Genomic DNA, 19,158 nt, shown 5'->3' with positions numbered 1-19,158 from the left:
ATTACTCGGCTCATGTCAGATAGCTAACTCCTGGAAGCATGCATTTATTCTTAATCGATATTATGATCAACTGCTGTCAGTTCTATTATAATTTCTTAACCTTATTAAGCTAAACATGTTGTATTAGCTTTTATATTTCTGTTGCTTAGAATGAGTTAACTGCTGACAAATCAAAGTCAGCCTGAGCATGGTAACAGCGTTTGGGTTGCTGCATGCTTAAGACACAGTCTGTTTCAACACTTACATAATCATTTACATTTAAAGAGAATGAGGAAAGCAGTTGAAGTAATCTCTTGCATTATTAGTTACAGCTACTCTGCACCTTAGTACTAATGACTTCAGCTTCAGACCTGTGTACTGGTCTCCTTTATTTCCTGTCATGAATCTTGTATTCCTGCCCTTGTTTCCAGAACATTGCCCAGCACCACTTCATCAGGACGGGTCATTTTCTCCCATTCTTGTTTTTTTTTTTTTTTTTTTCCAGCCTTTCCTTTTATTCTTTTTACACAGTTATCATCCATTCTGACAAATCAGGATCTCTCTGAGTAACACACCAAGAAATGTCCTTTTCCAGAAAGCACATACTTTCCAAAACCAATTTAATGGTTCTTATTTCAGGATGAGTCCTTACGTGCTATTCTGTCTCAGTCCATACTTAACATAAACAGCCCAGGAGAGGAAGCATGCCACTTCATTTATGTAAGATGAAATGCATTTGTTTGAAATGGAAATGAATATGCGCTTCATCAAGAGAACTTGAGATATCCTTTGTTGTTTTATTTCCCTTTTAGATGCAATGTATTTGCCAACATCAGGGATGGCAAAGGAAGCAGCAGCGCAGGAAGAACCTGACTGCCTCACAAAGTATTTCAGTGTTATGTGGTGTAAGGCATCAAAGAAGAAGCACAAGAAGTGGGAAGGGGATGCTATTCTTATAACAAAAGGAAAGTCAGTAATATTGAAAGACATGGAAGGCAAAGACATTGGCAGAGGTACTGTACATTTGCATGTGTGTGTAAGTGAACTGCTGGCTTAAAATTAATATGCTTTGAATAACAGAGAAAAACTTCTTAGATATTTTAGAGTTCTCATTACTGAAGTTGAACACAGGATGAGAAAAGATTAGGTTTTTTTTTATTGAGGGAGATGGAAAGAAAGCTTTTTGTTTCTTACGTATAAAGCAGATGCATGGGGGAGTCTGTAGCAGGCTGTGTAACATTCTTCACAGAAGCACCAAATGGTAGTCCAAGGAGAGGATCTGGAAATGGGGCTGTAGTAATTCAGCAGAGATGCTAAATGAGGCAGGAGTTGATTTTGGTTGCTCTTGTACTGCACTGGAGAAAGTGTGAGAATTAAAAAGGTAGACAAGTAAGTTTCTTGTGGATGTTCCAGCCAGTAGTATGGGAACTGAGAATGTCTGAGGTTGGATCTGTACTTTCCATCCAAACAAGCAGCTAAAACTATTGTCTTTGTCAGAAAGACGAACAACAGCAACATTTTCCAGCCACAGTCAACTGTGTAGCAATTTTTAATCTTGCAGTTTTAGCAGCAGCTGCTGCAAGACACAGTTTGGGTTGTTATCAGAGTTAAAAATAAGACTTGCAAACTGTAGGCTGCAATCAATTTGAGATAGTATTTTTTACTGAAAGAAAAGCAAGAATTAGCATTGCTAACTAAGCCAAACATATTTAGTAAGGAATTTGGATTGGACAGTGTTGCTACAAAATACAATTTGATTAAATTTGGGGCTGACTTGGCTCCTTTGCTCGTTTAATTACAATCATGACATTGTGAGCCTTGTTAGGACCATGCAGTTTTAAGTCAGTGACTTAGAAGTTAATTCAAATTCAGCCATAGCGAAGCGATGTATGTACACACTTGCTTGGGTTTGAAAAAGGCAGAGAGAAAGAGAGCAATGCCTGGAATGCATCAGCCACCACCCTGTTGTGTCTTCTTGAATTAGCAGAAAACACAATAGGAAAACAAATATTCTGATTCCCAATGCTAAAGTTTTTTTTGTGTTTATTTGTGTCAGGAAGCACAGCAGTACCAACGTCACTGGTGCTGATCTGCTTTCCATGTTCATGGTTTCTAAGAAAAACATAAATTCACCAATTTAAGCAGTGTAATTGTAAAATTTCTTCGATTATTCTACAGGCAGTCTGAGTGAGGGGTAGTGGTTTTTACCTCCAAAATTGCATTTAACACTAGCAGTTTTACAGTGAATGTGAATGAGCATCCAGAATTACTATTTTTAAATGGAAAAAAAGGAGTAAAAGGAAGCTTTTGGTTTATTTTTTACTTAGGCATACCAGAGCAGGATTTAAGAAGGAATATGGAAACCTAAAAACAGCATTGGCTTAGCTTGTTTTTAAGGCTAGACAGCAGAAATTCTTGCTCTTCTTCTCTGCAAGTGTCCTAAATTCTTAATAGTATATTACTAAGAATCTAGGAAGCTCTCTCTATTAGTCTGCTGTGTGTTATGGAAATAATTATTTCAGGGAGCTGCATAAACATTTTAGCTTTGTGGATTCACTTTTTGTCTTTCTTAAGTTCACATCTACCCTTAAAGCCCGTCCTGACTTAGAACTAAGCTTTTCAGACTGGAATTCAAATGATCTTGCACGAAGATAGACCTGTTGACAGTTTTATGTATCCTTCATGCAGATAAATAGTGATGTTAAGGAAGTAGTATTTGCTGTGTTGTCCTAATTCCTAAATTTTGATCTTTTTTTAGGTACTGGATATAAATCTAAAGAGTTAGACAGTCTTGAGGAAGGTCAAACACTGATGATTGGAGGAAAAGAAATTGAAGTGATGGGTGTAATTTCAGCAGATGACTTCAGCAGTGGCAGGTGTTTTCAGACTGGAATAGCGACTCATGACACTGCTTTACCTCAAACTACCATGAAACAATTCTGTAAGCCAATCAAAAGTGCCTGCCAGCCCAGTACTAAAGAGAATATCCTCCTCAGTTCTCAGAGCCGCAAACCTCGTCACAATCCAAATGATGCAAGTAAGGTTCAAAGTTTTAAGCTTATTTAAGCACCCTTTGGCTCTCGGGAAAGTTGAATGTGTAACCAAAATTTTCACATTCCTTAACGTATTACTGAAGTATTTCTGAAATACAGTAGTCATTTTTCTGTCAACAAAATGTTAGGATTTTATCATGTGTTTCTAACAAGTAGAATGCTCTGCAGTGCATCACTTTTGCTCACAGATGTTACAGATGGCTGTAGATGCAAGTGGTTTCTGAGTGGTTTCTTCTGTAGAAGTGGTTTCTGAGAGTTCTGCCAAGAAAAATGTGTATGTCGTTCAGAGAAACAATCTGACGTACACTAGAAGTTCTAGATGAGTTCCAGCTTCCCAGTGGGGTCAGTAATAGAGCAGTTAAGCCAAATGCAGATAACTGCTCCTGATGGTGCTTGATCCTTAACAGCCAGTGGGTGTAACTTTACTGCACCAAACCTGACCAGATATGTTTTGGAATAAAAGTTTTGTTATGTTGTGCTAGAACTGCCCTGTACTGAAGAATCATGAGTTCTTAAATTACGTAGGTTACTCTGAAAGTAATGTCTCCTATTTATTTCCGTGGAAACTACAGCAGATACAAAGAACGTAACACTATTAGACAAAGCAAACTATGAGCTACAGAATACTATTTTTCAGTGGAGTCACCACCATTAGCCATGCATTTTTGCCAGCAATGAATCATAGCCTGCGTGCCACACTCGTAAAAATCTGTATGGCTATCCAGAGCATGACTTGTCTTTCACATTGCTGTTGTCACTGTTCAGATGTACCACTCACCACCTCACTGTGCTAACACCCACTGTTTAGTCTCCACAGAAGTTCAACAAGGGTCAGTGAAGGTCTGTGGGTGCAATTTTTTTCCGCATGGAGGAATTCAGGTGCACATCTTTGCTTCATATGTGCTTCAGTGTCAGATGCTGTTTTGTCAGACTGCCCCTCTGCTGCTGTCTGTTGCATGGCAACAGGATGTGGCGGAATATTGGTGGGAAGTCTCAATCTCTGCTGCCATACCAGCAACATCTGCTTCTGACATTGTGGGGCAACATAGTAAAATAGGAGGCATTACTTTCAGAGCAGGCCTTGTGCTGATGGCTTTATCTTTCAGATGAAAGAGGAAGATGATTTAAAAGAAATATTATTAAATAAAGAGTTGTTCTACGTTTTTATTATAGCTCTATCCAGCTTTTTACCTCAAATCTTGACAAAACTGCTACTTAACAACTATGTAAATAAACAATGATATCTTGATTATACGGTAATTGGTGATATCATTGGCACTTGGGTAAGAGCAAACTCATTAGCACTGTCTTCTAGTTTGAATTCATCTTGGTTTTGTTGGGTCTAATGAGGCATCTTCTGCATTTTTATAACAATTCTGCATTAGCTTTCTAATCTAAAATCTAGCAAAGAGCTGATATATTCTGTACTCAAATGAGTTCTCTCTGATACAGAGAACTCTCAAGACATCAGTAGATTGGACTCACATGTTAGTGATGCTCAACCTTGGAGAATCATATCATTTATGTAATGCCTTGGTGCATAATCTCTTTCAGAAGTACTGGAGGTATTTTCCTAGACTAGGGCTTTGTGATGGGAGCATTCAGAAGTTTTCACGTTGGTGTCAATGAAAATACTTGATTAAAAAGCAGCTTCCTCAAAATAGAATGCTGCTTATCTGTGTGCTCAACAGAACAGACTACATTGACAAAGACATGACATCATGTCTTTCATGTATGATTTCTAAGATTTAGCCCATAACTCATCTAAATCTTTCCCATATTTGAGGCAGCAAAATTTTGACAGATATTTTCATCACGTTGGGCTTTTATATACATCCAGATGTAATTTGGTGTAATCCATCAGAACTCTGCCTTTTGTCAGTAGGAAACAAAATCCCTCCGAGTGATTCAAGTCTTCAACAGATCTATTCCCATGAATAAATTATCAGTATAGGTCTACTCTAGCAACATAAAAATATTAGAAGCTGTAAATTGCTTTCTCATTCTGTCTTCTGACAATACAACTTGTCAGTGAGGCTTTGTAGCATCAATATCAGCAGCTGTGTACGGACATCGTCTAGCAAAGTAATGCCATCGGAGTCTGTAAACAAATTATGGCAAGCAAAACTGTTATTCAGATGTAGCCAAAGGATATAGCTTCATGCTCTGCTTGCCTCTGTATGACTTCAAACCTGTCAACTTTTTGTGTTTATGCACTGTGGCAGCCTTTGTCAGCTCACTCTCATTCTTCCCCTCTATTTTGGCAAATCATCTTATCTCTCTCTGTTTCTCAGACAAAATAGTCTTTTTGGACTACAGAAATCTGGGCTACAAGAATATCCCCTTGAAATGTAAAGTTTAGTCTTTCTGTGGGTCAGTGTTTTCTTAAACTTTCCTTTCAGAAGCCCTTTAGACCTTCTTCTGATTTAACTCTGTGTATTCAAAGTCCTCATGCTGCATTTGTTAGGTAGGCAGTTTCATCTCCTGAAACAATGCTCAGAGTGCTCACTTTGTCACCATTGCATTTGAGAAAAGTGCAAACTATTTTGGACACCTCTGTAAAAGGATTTTTATTTTGGAGGCTATCTAGATACTTTGTTGGTAAATGCATTTTCTGTCTGAAAAAGGTCAATATGTTAACCAGTGTTTTCAGCGGTCATCACATTATTGATTTTTTGCTGTAGCTGAGTTAGAGGAATAATACCATTTGCTAACAGACTGAGAGAATTTTAGAGCAATATTTGCATATGTTTTGTACTTCAAGATTCTCTAGTTATGCCAAGACCAAATGCAAGTCATCAGTGCATGTTCAACAAGGCTGGTTTACCCGTGGTGGATGTAGTGGTGGATCCTTACGTTGCAAATAATCTCCGACCACATCAGAGAGAAGGAATTGTATTTCTATATGAATGTGTAATGGGAATGAGGTAAGAACATAATTATCCTTTTGGCTCTCAGTGCCTATAATATTATCATGTTCCATCTTAAAAAATTAGACAATTTGAAGGGGAGCATTTGAAAAATTGATCAGTTAATTAATATTAATTATCTTTCTCCAGTAAAGATTGCACAGGTTTTCTTCTGACCTTTGTGAAGCATTGTGTTTGCTGTGACTTTGCCAGATGCTAGTACAGCAAAGGGCCTGTCAGTTCTGTTGAAAATACATCTTCTAAACCCATCTGACTCATGCTAAATCACACCACTTTCTGGGGTTTATAATTCATTTATTACATATATTTATATATAAATTATATATATAAAATTGTATAATCTATAGTTTTGTCCTTTGGAATAGAGAAGCTGAGGAAGTATGTACAGCGAAAGTAAGAGAAGGTATATACAAGCGTTACATGTTATATTTTAAATTCTAGAAGGAGATTTAAGCTATTTGATTTTGGAAGTCTAGTGCATTAATCCAGAAAATGAGGAATTTCACTTTAAGGACTTCTGGTCCTTACTGACTATAATAACCATATAACCATATAGTAAGTACAACTAGATTCTTTGTAGTAAACGAAATGACAGGAGGAACAATTCCCCTAAACTGGTTGTGAGTAATTACAGATACGTCTTTTAAAATGTTACCATAGCTTCTTATGTCTTACAGAGTTAGTGGCAGATTTGGAGCTATTCTTGCTGATGAAATGGGCTTAGGAAAAACATTGCAGTGCATTTCACTTGTCTGGACTCTTCTGCGTCAAGGGGTCTATGGATGTAAACCTGTACTGAAGCGAGCACTAATTGTCACCCCTGGGAGTCTGGTAAAAAACTGGAAAAAAGAATTTCAGAAATGGTTGGGAAGCGAAAGGATCAAAGTCTTTACAGTTGATCAGGTAAGATTTATTTCCTAGAAGGGATTAGGTCCTATCTGACTCAGAATATAGGATTTGTGATTTTTTTTTCTTTTTCTTTTTTTAAGCAGGGACGTGAACTAGTAATTCACTGTTAAAATTTATTTGGAATTCTTCATTTCTCCTTCAGAGCCATATGTGCATATGTAGCATAAGTCTCATGGTTCACCTTTGCAGATGTAAAAGGAGACATTCTCTTCCTCGTCCCTCTAGTTTAAGGAAGAGCTTTCTGTTGTACCTTGAAGTGCACGCCTTCCTTGCTTTATATAACACAGCTTCTACCTTGACTGACTTGTACTGTGTTTCTCTGGTAGTTACTGTTACTCTTTACTGAGAACTTTCTAATCTTTATTTCAGCTATCTGTTTCTGGTTATCTCAGGAAGTTATTCCTTTTACTGACACTGGTAAGAGTTAGGTTTCTGTAAGGATGATTTAGTCTCCTGTAGTAAAGCCAGCAAAAGCAGGGAGGTGATCATCCTCCTGTACTCAGCTCTGGTGAGGCTGCAACTAAAGTACTGTATTCAGCTTTGGGCCCTTCACCACAAGAAAGGCATCGACGACCTGGAACATCCTGAGAAGGGCCATGAAGCTGTGAGGGGTCTGGAGCACAAGTCTTATGGGGAGCAGCTAAGGGAGCTGGGATTGTTCAGAAGGATTGTTCTCCTTCTCATTGCCCTCTGCCTGACATGAAGTTGTGGCGAGGTGGGGGTCAGCCTCTTATCCCAGGTAACAGAGGTAGGATGAGAGGTCATGGCCTCAGGTTGTGCCAGGGGAGGTTCAGGTTGGGTATTAGGAAGAATTTCTTCTCAGAAGGAGTAGTGGTGCATTGGAACAAGCTGCCCGGGGAGGTGGTGGTGTCCCTGTCCCTGGAGGTGTTTAAGGAAAGGGTAGATGTAGTACTCTGGGACATGGTTCTGTGGGCAGTATTGGTGGTAGGTGGATGGCTGGACTGGATGATCTTAGAGGGCTTTTCCAATGATTCTAGGATTTTACCATTTTTCCTTGGTCCTTATTGATTAAAATGTACCAGTGGGAGAAAGTGGGGACACTTTACATTCTATATGGAAGAATGAATATTTCAGATGAGATGGAAGTGTTCAAACTATATGAAACTCTTTTGTAGAATGTACAGTACTTTATAAAAGAAATTATTTGAGTTCCATTCTTACTATTGTCAAAATCCTGAAATTATTAAACCTTCTCATCTTCCACTGGGGCCCATCCACATCCACTTCAGTAAGAAGTGCTCTTTGCATCACTTGTTTTTCTCAGTAACTTGTTTCAAGATGTGGAAATGAAGCAAACTGACTTGTCAGGAACTGTAATGTAATATAGGTGAGATGGAGAAATACAGAATTTTCTAAGGAAAGTGGATAGAAGACAAAATATAATAGAGTAACATTATTACCTGAAAAGGTGATTAAAAAAAAAAAAAATTGAATGTTTTCTTTCTTTTTTTTTTGAATAATGTTGGGAAGAAAGAAATCTGGATTTGCTGACAGTTACTGTGACCTGAAATGACAGTAGCTTTTATCCAACTTTTAATTTAAATAACTTTAATATTCTTACTCATTTCATTGGAGCTGTTTGGATTGAGGACACTCAGCAGCTTTTAAGACTGTTGTTCCCAAATAGCAGTGAATACATTGTCATGCAAAAGCAAGATGCAGTATGACTTGCCCGGAGTATAATGAGGTATTTTAAAATAATTTACTGTCTATCTTCTGCAGAAAACCAGCAATTATCATACTGTTATTCCTTCAGTATAACTTAAAAGGAAGAGCTTGTCTCAGTGTTTTTTTTTTCTTTCTTTTTCCATTCTTGCCTACAAGGAATACATTCGAAGACGTGGGAGACTTTTAAAATGCATTAGGCATATTTTCCTCATTTCCACACTGAAGGACTGAAGACTGATCCTAACCCCTCAGTGGTAAATTCTTTTAAAAAAACAGGACATTATCTGCTTTTAAAATGTGATTGCAGTTTACTTCTGTTGAAATGCAGATGTCAGATAGAAGGCGTTGCTTTTAAAATGAAGGCTTCCCTCCAAAGGTTGCATTTAGGTCTTATCAATCCACACAGTCAACATTTGAGATGCGATCGAGAGAATAACTCCATGATCTCTTTGCAGAGTATCACTTCTACAGTGGTTGTTTAGGTCTTTAAGTGAAAATTCTGGAGAATGAATCAATTCAAGGTTTACACTACTTCATGATTCAGCATTTTTTAATTTACACTTCACTGGATTTGAACTAGTGCAAGGCAGGGTCTGTTCAGAGAGTAAGTCTGGGACATTATGGAGCCCAAACACTGGCTGACAATTGCTCTGTGTGTAGCTCCAGGCTCCTCTCTTAAATCTGTCAAGTCACTTTGGGTAATTGTGAAAATGGAGGTTATAATACATTCGTATCTTGGAGCTAGTTAAGAGGATAAATTAATTACTTGAAATTGGCTTGTAAAATTATTTTAACTTCTAGTCCGTCCTTCACTGATGTATATAATAACAGCTGCAGGCAGTTCCCAGTGCCTATAGGCTCAGCTCATACCCAGAAAGAGTGAGAAAGCAGAAGATTCCCAGACCTGCTCATCTTTTGGTGCTTTCCAAGAAAAGATCAGAGATGCTTCTGTCATGAGGACTGCACTGTGGAGCCCAGTGGGGATAACACTGGAGGATGCCTACAGGGCTCTTCTGTTCCTATGCTGGGAATGGAGGGCAAGGGAAATTCTCTTCTCCTATTTCAAAACTGGCAGTAAAAATACTGGACAGAGTGCTAGCACTTACCTCCAGTCTTGCAGACTTGGAATCAGCAGGAATGCTGTGGCTCAGTTCAAAACCTTGAGGAAATCTGTCCACACCCTTGTTACCTGCTCTGCACTGTTTCACACTTCCTCCATTGCGTGCAGGGCCTCTCCATGAGCATGCTGTGGGGATTCACCTACCACAAGGTACTTTGGGGGGTTAACTTGCCAGATTTGGCCTATAGATTCATCTGAATCAACAAATAGGAGGCTCTGAAGGCTCTGATAACTAAGTGCTATTGTTCTTTGAGTGTATTACACCCCAGACTTAGTAGTTTATGTTTGATAACTGATCTTGTTTGGAAATAACGCTACCTTTTGAAGCTCTAGCTTGATTTGCTTTAAAGATCAAAGAGATTCTTCAGCTTGTCAGCTGGGACTGTTGCATGTATAGGCAATGAACACCGTTAGGACACAGGATGGAGTGTGCAGGGCCTTTGTATCTCAAGCTCAGTGGAGAGACAAGGGATGGGCCACAGAAGAATTTTCCACTTTTATGTGTGATTACCAGACAGGTGCGCAATCCTATTTTTACATTCACAGATCTGTAAATAAATGTAGACACTTTTAGGAGCCTTTTTTGGAAGAAGCTCCCTTTCACATTACAGTGCTTTGTTAACTTAATATGTTTCTGTTCAAAGTTCTGTCTTCAAGCTCTAGAACTGTACAGATTCAATTCTGGTCAGACTTGAATGCTCTAACCTGGATAACTGTTAGTTTTCCTCTTTGTCACATTTGGTCCTGGCTGTTTTATTTAAGAGTTTAGGAAAGGAAATCTGAATGTCCTTTGAAAAAAAAAAAAGGGGGATTTGAAGGGCACTTAAGGGTGGAGTGGCTCAGAGATGCTTTCTGACCAGTAATGTGTGATTCAGAGATGAATTGTGTATATTTACCAATGAATAGTCATGTTTCCTAGGCTTAGTTTTAGGCTTAATTTTCTGAGTCCAACACTGTGCTTTCCTTTTGACCAACCCATCAATGTTAAAGGCTTTTAACAAAGTGAATATCATGCTCAATTCAAAATTACAAGACAAATTTTAATTTGGCAGAGCATGGTAACTTCCTGCTGGACATTGCAGCTTTGGATCCCATAGTGGATGTTTGGGCAGCCAATTGGCTGTTTGTAGTTGTTTAGTTTACCTAAATACCAGGACTGGGAAGTTATTCCAGGGAGTCTGTAACAATTTCTCACCTTGATGATAATGTGTCTCAAAGGATCTCAAGGTCTAAAAGAGTAATGAATTGTCTGTTAATGAGGTGATAAAGCTAAAAAAAAAAATTGCTGTATCAGATTCCCTCTTTGCTTTGCAAATTAAGACACAGTAAAGAATCCAGCTCTTGAAGGAGATAGTCAATATTTTTTGTCATGCTGGAAAAGATTCTACAGCCACCAGATTTGTAAGTAGTATCACGGGTGATTTCAAAAAACACAGTTGTATGTTATATTTTTCTTTATCCCTGTAGGACCATAAAGTAGAAGAATTCATCAATTCTCCACTTTATTCAGTTATGATAATCAGCTATGAGATGCTACTACGATCTCTGGAGCAAATTCAGGCTATAGAATTTAACCTCCTGATCTGTGATGAAGGACATCGTCTGAAAAATAGCTCTATTAAGACAACTACAGCCCTCACTAGTCTGTCTTGTGAGAGGAGAATTATCCTTACTGGTTAGTATTTGTAGTTTAATATAAATTTTAATATGTAGCTATGCTAAAAGTATCAGATTGGCGTAAAGGAAAGAGGATATTGTAAATATGATAGGAACACAACATAAACTTTTGCAATGTGCACAAATATTGGATCTTTTAAAAACAGATTTTAAAAAGAAAAAAAAAGAGTGACAAGTAAAATTTATGTATCTTAAGGGGTGGGTAAGGAGCTGTGGAACTTCTGTAAGGGAATGAGGACTCCGTTTTTATACACTCATTATTTTCCTTTGCAGCTATTTAACAAAATAACTTCAAGAATCAATCCTTTTGTCAAACCAACTAGATATGCAGTTATTCAGTTAGGAAGATGGTAGTTTATTAATCAGAGTGGAATTCTAGATTCATTCAATATTCTGAGTAATTCCCATTGAAAGAAAATAACTTTTTAAGATGCATTATGAATTTTAAACTCTGCATTCAACAATTGTACTTCTGTCAGAATTCTTTGTTATGAATACATTATTATAGGTACAGAATTATTTTTCTCTCTTCCCAGGTACTCCAATCCAAAATGACTTGCAAGAATTTTATGCTTTAATAGAATTTGTAAATCCAGGAGTACTTGGTTCTTTATCCACATACAGAAAGATATATGAGGAGCCCATTGTCAGATCCAGAGAACCTTCAGCAACAAAGGTATGTTATTTAAAAAAAAAAAAAGCACTTACTGAAGGAAATTAATAGAGAAGAATGGGAAATTTGCTTTCTGTGGAACAGATGAACTTCAGGAGTATTAATGGGAGCAAAAGCTTTTCAGCTTCTTGTTTGAATAAATTTGGTTGTTTTCCAAAGGGAGGTGAGGAATACTCGCATATTGAGATTATGGCTGCTCTTTATTAGGCATCCAGCATCTTGAATTTCCAAAACTGTCATGTAAATTACCGTATGAGGATACTGTGTTATGCCTTAATTTCTCCACAATACTGCATTATTTTATTACATCAGTCAAGAAATTTATGGATTTGTGGAATATAATTTGAACCTTGTGTATCCTTGGGGACATTATCTTCATTTGTTTAAGACTGTAGAAACCAAACTAGAATTAAGCTAATGCAGTGGTACTAATTTTGGAACCGATCATTACGTTCCCATGCTGGAAGTGATATTGTGCATTTAAAATATTCACTAACAACCTAATGAAAATAATATAGAAAATTATTTTGATGAAATGCAAGATGAGCATTAATTTTGTGCTTCGTTCTTGTAGGAGGAAAAGGATTTAGGAGAAAAAAGAGCAGCAGAACTCACACGCCTCACTGGACTCTTTGTTCTTAGGAGAACACAAGAGGTTATAAACAAATTTCTTCCACCAAAAAAGGAGAACATTATCTTCTGCCAACCAACAGCGCTGCAGCTTGAGTTGTATCGAAAACTGCTCAGTTCTCGTGTTATTACCTCCTGTCTACAAGGCAGGCTAGAAAATAGTCCTCACCTAATATGTATAGGAGCTTTGAAAAAACTTTGCAATCATCCATGTCTTCTGTTTAAAGCTGTAAAGGTATCTATCTGCATGGGGGTGGGTGCTTGCAAGTAGTCATTTCAGCTGACAGAGGTCACTAGAAATATGTTATGGTCAATGTGCACGTCAGTTAAGGTCATTTCCATGCTGTTTTCACATCTGACTTGCATTAGGAGATTGGCTTTCAAAAATGTAAATGTTAGGGAATCTGAATGTAGGTATGTCTCCACCTTCATAGCACTTTATTTTCTTGTTCTTCCTTACCTGCATGTATCTTCCCTCCTAGTGTGGTCCCTGAATATTTGTAAAAATACATTCAAATGTGAGCTTTACAAAGAGTACTCAGTCAAAGATTATTCTGTATACTCTGTCTGCTGTTTCCCATGAAACCTCCCTCTGATACAGTCTTGAGTTCAGTGATATTGACAGCTGCAGGCTCGACACATCACTTGTACAAGCTGCCTCTCTTTTTCCTGGAATCCCATCACCCTCTACATCTTGTTAGTTTCACATAAATCTTCTCATTCCTACAAGTAACTTGTATGATAGTTAGAACTTAATATTATTACTAACTTATTTCAGTAGTAGTCCAAGTGTGAGTAAGGTGAGTGCAAATGTAAATAAATATTCCTTAAAAAATGTTCTTCATGACTTTGCAGGAATGTCCACAGCAGACATCTCTGTAAATTGCAACTCTGACAAATAAAGTGAGTTGCCTTCACTTCATAGTATAACCATTTGAATTTTTCGTAAATGAAAACATAACCTTTTGGAAATTATCTGCATGGAAAGGACTGTATGTGCAGGTCATTCATAACTGTTGTGGGGTTTGATTAGTCTGGCTTTTTCCTCCCTGTGCAACATCGGTTTGCAAGTTTCAGCACGTTATCATTTGCCAGCTTTTTTTCCTTTTTTTTTTTTCTTCTTTTTTTTTTTCCCCACTTTCCTTGCAATAAAGGAAACCTAATGACAGCATCTTGATTTTTTCCCCTAATTTTTAGTTATGGCTTTGCTGTGGATGTATATCTTTGTAGTTGTTGCAGTAGAGAAATAGAAGTCAATTCCTTTTTTCACTTTTTAGTATTTCATGTTGCTTTCTACCCAACTGTAAACAAAATCTTGAATTAGAGGATGTAAATCACAGTAAATGCTCTCATTGTTTTAAAACTGTGTCCATACGGTACTGGAAACTTACTGTGCTCCTATGATACACTACTTTGTGGTAGCTTTCCATACCTCTTTTTGTAATGAAAATATAGCAAATTTTTAGAAATAAGGCAATGCAAAAACAACAACAACAAAAAAAAGGTCAAATATTTTAGTGGAGATGTGAAGCTTGAATCCTTTTATTTTTAATAGGAAAAATCCTGTGATCCGAACGGCGATGAGCATGTTGAGTCCAGTCTCTATGAAGGTCTAACAGATGTCTTTCCACAAGGTTATACTTCTGACATTTTCTCTGAAACTGATTCAGGAAAATTGCAGGTGCTGGTGAAGTTGTTAGCAGCAATCCGAGAGCTCAGCTCTTCTGAAAGGCAAGTGTGAAAGAAAGGTAGAAGGCAAATAATAGGAGTGACCTGCTGCGTATCCTTTTGCTTTTCAGTTGTGTAATAGGGACATACTATTCAAAATAAAGCCTTTGCAGCTGTTTGCAGAGGTACCAGGTGTATTTATGCTTTGTACTCCTGGCTCTTTCTCATTAATTCTTCATCAAGGATTTGTAGCTGACACAATTTTCAAAGTTGCTCTTCTATGATTTCCAGATAAAGATACTTGTATTTTTCATACTGAGTTCCCACAACTAAGGTTAGAGTGGAGTTAGCTACAGCCTCTGTACTGTGACATATTATCTTTATCTACAAAAATTTCCCAATGCTTTGTATCTTCTTAAGGCAATTATTTAATGTATTCAATATTTTAAATTTCACAAAAATATTTTTAATGACAGAAGTATGAGTTTCTTTTCTTTTTAATCATGTTTAGCTGCTCAGTGCTTGCTGTCTTTTCCATCCAGGGCTAGAAGACTCATCAGGTGAAGTTGCATGGCAACTGCTTATTTGCCCTGTGGTGAATGTCACTGGCACACAGGAAAACCTCTGTTTGTGATAGTGTAATGGGATACACATTGTTGATTATAACTGTGAAATTGCTGATTCATGGAAAATTCAACACAACCTTGTGTCTCATGATAACTTTTTTATGTACTCATGCCTTGAAGCCCAGCTCTTCTAAAAGTAGTTCCTTTTACCTTCTATTTTAATTGGTGCTTAAATAGGATGTTCTGTAATTCAGTAGTGAGAAGTTACAGCAGATCTCTTGGCACTGATGTCATGGAATTTGTTTCTTCCTGATGCTCTCTTTTTACAAACCAGAAATTGGAGCCCATCGTGGGAGTTTATGTGCCTTGCATACATTGAAACCAAGGACAGCTAAATATCTAAACGTAACAGTCTTTTTTCCTTTAAGTCAAAAGAATTGAGGTATCAGGAAAAAGCATCTTGCCTTGTTTCAGTGCTGTGGGAGCTGATGAGTTACAGCTAATTTTGAGGCATTCTTTTACAACTTTTTTTTTTGCTTTAATACAGTACTGTTCATGTTTCTTTTCCTACTGTTTCCCAACTCTCATTATCACTAAATAGTTTTTTTGCAATATACAGATTCAATTCCAGTGCTCTTTTGAAGTTTATATTCTACTTTTGAGTGAACAGGTGTGAATTTAAGGTTAATCAACAAAAAAACGTATCTTGCAAAGTCTTTACAAACGTGCTTTAGATATAATTTGACTGTAGAGGCAACTACAATAATTACAAAACTTTATAACAATTTAAAAATGTTAATGTACCAGATTTTCCCCAAAACTGCTTTTATAGTTCTTCAGTACTTGTTTTTAATTTAAAAAAATATTTTTTTTAAATTCCATTTTTGTTGGAATTTTGTACACTTGATTTAGACTTCTTGCAGAAAAAATGCCCTAACTGTGCTTATTGTCTTATTTATGGCTTAAATTAAAAAGATGTTTGTCCTCTCAGTAGTATCACCTTCAGTACTTCATAGGATGGAAATTCTAGATTTTTAGATCCGTGAAACTTACTTACTCAAAAATTAAGAGAAATAATGTTGGTCTAGGATGTGTTGTTAGTCAATCAAGAGACTGAGTTATTTAAAAAACAATTAAACTATATTGTTTGTGATATCTTTCATCGTGCTTCATTCCATTTATTTTCAGTCAAACGATGTAGGAAGGAGTAATGGCTTTGTTATTTGGCTTTCATGATCTTGTTTATCAGAAATTTTCTCAGTTGTCTATAGCAGTTCTCATTAGCTTTTTCCATAAGTAGAGTTATCTACATTATTTATTAATTGCTACAGCGTCCTCTGCAAATGCTGCCTTAAGAGCAGCTATTCTGTATAAATGTAGATCTAAAAAAAATTCTGTGTTTGGTTCTGGATCCCTGTAATCTATGCACTAAGCCAAATTCTCTTGGGATTATTTAATATCTGAATGTTTGATGGTAAGACATAATGTATCCAAATTTAGTGTGTGCTTCAAATAATATTGAGTTCTATTTCTTAGAAAATATGAGTAACCTCAGGTTGGTGTTTAATTTTTGCTGGATTTGTCATCCCATTTTTTTAATTGCCTTCAATTATTTGTTATTGTACTTTAACCTTACCTGATTTTGAGATAACTTTATTTCATTGTTTGACAGAGTTGTACTGGTATCCATTTACACTCAGACACTGAACATACTGCAGGAGACATGTAAACGTTATGGATATTCTTATACTAGACTTGATGGAAATACTCCTGTCTCCCAGAGGCAACAGATTGTTGATAGTTTTAATTGTAAATTCAGTCCAGCTTTCATCTTCTTGCTGAGTTCAAAAGCTGGTGGAGTGGGACTGAATCTGGTTGGAGCTTCTCACTTGATCCTTTATGATATCGACTGGAATCCAGCTACTGATATTCAGGTCTGATATAATTGTGTACTGTGGGTTTTGATGGGCATCAAATGAGCTCCTGATTGATTTTGAGATGTCTGAATTAACATGTCTTATTGCTACCCAGCTATCACCCTGTGCCTGGACATGAAGGAAAACTCTGAAAAGAAGAAAAATTTATCTGTTGTTAATGTATAAATTTATATCATTAGAACTCCCTTTGCATGAAGAGTATAGTCTGGTTTCTTTGGAGGTGTGAGTCATGTATCCCCTTTTTTTCCTGCCCACTTTTTAACTGGAAAGTTGTTGTGTTCCTATAAGGAAAAGAAAACTATGATTAGAATATATAGCATGTCTTACTGTTGATTTGCTATACTTCAGAAAAGGGAGAGATCCCAATCAGAATTAAGGGAATGAAGTAAACATGTGTCAGTGGTATTAAAAGGAAGCAAAGCCAGTGCCATGCTGTGCTTGTAACAGTGCCCTTGGTTGTAAGGGATTATTTAATTGGCATAAAAGTGTTCAATTAAAATAGTCCTTAATAATAACAATTAAAAATATATATTTTTATAAATAAAGTAAGAAACGTCTCTCTGTAGAGGAATACTGAATACCTGATACATGAAATAACCTCTGATTCTCTGCCCTGATCCTGTTCCAAGAGTGAATTAGTACCCCCATGTGGTCACTTGTTTTGTTGCTTTAAACACCATCTGCTACATCAGCCAAAATTGCTGCAGTTTGCCAAAAACTGCAAACCATATTGTGGGTACTTGTACTTAATATGTACGTGTAACCTTTACATTTTTTACTAAAATTATATAATGGTACTCAGCTACTTTTTTTGTTTAAGAATTACATGTGAAACACTGATTCTACAATTTTAAAAGGAATGGCAATGCCGTTTTTTAAGATGTGTTGTGACAAAAAAATAAAGAAATGGAGATGTATTCTTGAAATAATCAACTGTTGCTAATGCTTAGAAAAGAGATTCGAAGAAAGGGCTGCTGACAGAAAGGAAATTAAACCTCTGCTTTCCTACTGTAATATACACAAAAAAAGAGGAGCACAGATGGACAAAGCAAGTTATGTTTTCAAAATAATTTGCAGTTAATACCAGAAGACTTTCATTAAAACAGTCAATGACAGCTATTATTTCTTTGGACAACATCTTTCTGTGTGAGCTAGCAGAACCAGTAATTTGATCAGCAGAGGCTATGAGTTTTAGCAGAAATTCTGTCCTAGAATAGGCTGTTAATACTCTTTATCTTTTCCCTTTCTTCAGGCAATGGCCAGAGTGTGGAGAGATGGTCAGAAACATACTGTACATATCTACAGACTTCTAACCACAGGTCAGAGATAGTGCTCTAACTTATTCTATAGAAATTTTGCCAGTAGAAGAAAGGGAGTTTTTGGAAATAAATCGTTGTTGAAAGATATATGTAATTTGTTCTGAATTCAGTTAAAATTGGATCCATCTCCTTGATTCATTTGCCTTTTCTGTGCTCTTGTTTTTGTATCTAAAATGTACGTGTAACCTTTAGTGGTTTAGCATTTCCTATGAATATTGATCATAGAACCATAGAGTCATAGAATTGCTCAGGTTGGAAAAGACCTTAAAGATAATAGAGTCCAACCATGACCTGACCATACTACTCTAACTCTAGCAACCCTCCACTAAATCACGTCCCTGAGCACCACATCCAAACAGATTTGAAATGCATCCAGGGATGGTGACTCAACCACCTCCCTGGGAGCCTATTCCAGGGCTTAACAACCCTTTCTGTAAAGAAGTGTTTCCTGATATCCAACCTAAACTTACCCTGATACAACTTGAGGCCATTTCCCCTCATCCTGTCACCTGTCACCAGTGAGAAGAAACCAAGCCTGCTCTCACTGTAAGCACCTTTCAGGTATTGGGAGAGAGCAGTAAGGTCTCCCCTCGGCCTCCTCTTTCCCAAACTAAACAGCGCCAGTTCTTTCAGTCTCTCCTCATAGGCCATATTCTCCAAGCCCTTCACAAGCCTTGCTGCCCTTCTTTGGACCTGCTCCAGTACCTCCATGTCCTTTCTGTACTGAGGTGCCCAAAACTGAACACAGTACTTGAGGTGAGACCTCACCAGTGCTGAGAATAGGGGCAGGATTACTTCTGTAGTCCTGCTCACCACACCATTTCTGATACAAGCCAGGATGCCAATGGCCTTCTTGGCCACCTGGGCACACTGCTGGCTCATATTCAGCCAACTGTCCATCAGTACACCAAGCTCCCTTTCCATCAGGCAGCTTTCCAGCCACTCTTCCCCAAGCCTGTACAGTTGCCTGGGGTGGATGTCACCAAAGTGCAGGACCTGACACTTGGC

At 37.3% G+C, this 19,158-nt stretch overlaps 1 protein-coding gene across 1 annotated transcript in view; it reads left to right on the top strand.

Annotated features, from left to right (window-relative positions):
• Nucleotides 1-19,158, top strand: part of RAD54B (RAD54 homolog B) — a 60,927-nt gene that overhangs the window by 38,343 nt on the left and 3,426 nt on the right. The window contains exons 4-13 of the mRNA XM_042870186.1: nt 792-992; nt 2,738-3,016; nt 5,797-5,959; nt 6,640-6,865; nt 11,148-11,355; nt 11,894-12,033; nt 12,605-12,895; nt 14,216-14,391; nt 16,567-16,828; nt 18,084-18,150. Of these exons, the coding sequence (XP_042726120.1) occupies nt 792-992; nt 2,738-3,016; nt 5,797-5,959; nt 6,640-6,865; nt 11,148-11,355; nt 11,894-12,033; nt 12,605-12,895; nt 14,216-14,391; nt 16,567-16,828; nt 18,084-18,150 (2,013 nt within the window). The remainder of the gene's footprint in view (nt 1-791; nt 993-2,737; nt 3,017-5,796; nt 5,960-6,639; nt 6,866-11,147; nt 11,356-11,893; nt 12,034-12,604; nt 12,896-14,215; nt 14,392-16,566; nt 16,829-18,083; nt 18,151-19,158) is intronic.

This window comes from Lagopus leucura, unplaced genomic scaffold, assembly GCF_019238085.1.
Source record: "Lagopus leucura isolate 7727_CA_CO unplaced genomic scaffold, USGS_WTPT01 Super-Scaffold_100002, whole genome shotgun sequence".
Taxonomy (NCBI): domain Eukaryota; kingdom Metazoa; phylum Chordata; class Aves; order Galliformes; family Phasianidae; genus Lagopus; species Lagopus leucura.
The sequence above is the reverse complement of the archived record's forward strand: the minus strand, read 5'-3'. Positions and strand labels throughout refer to the sequence as shown.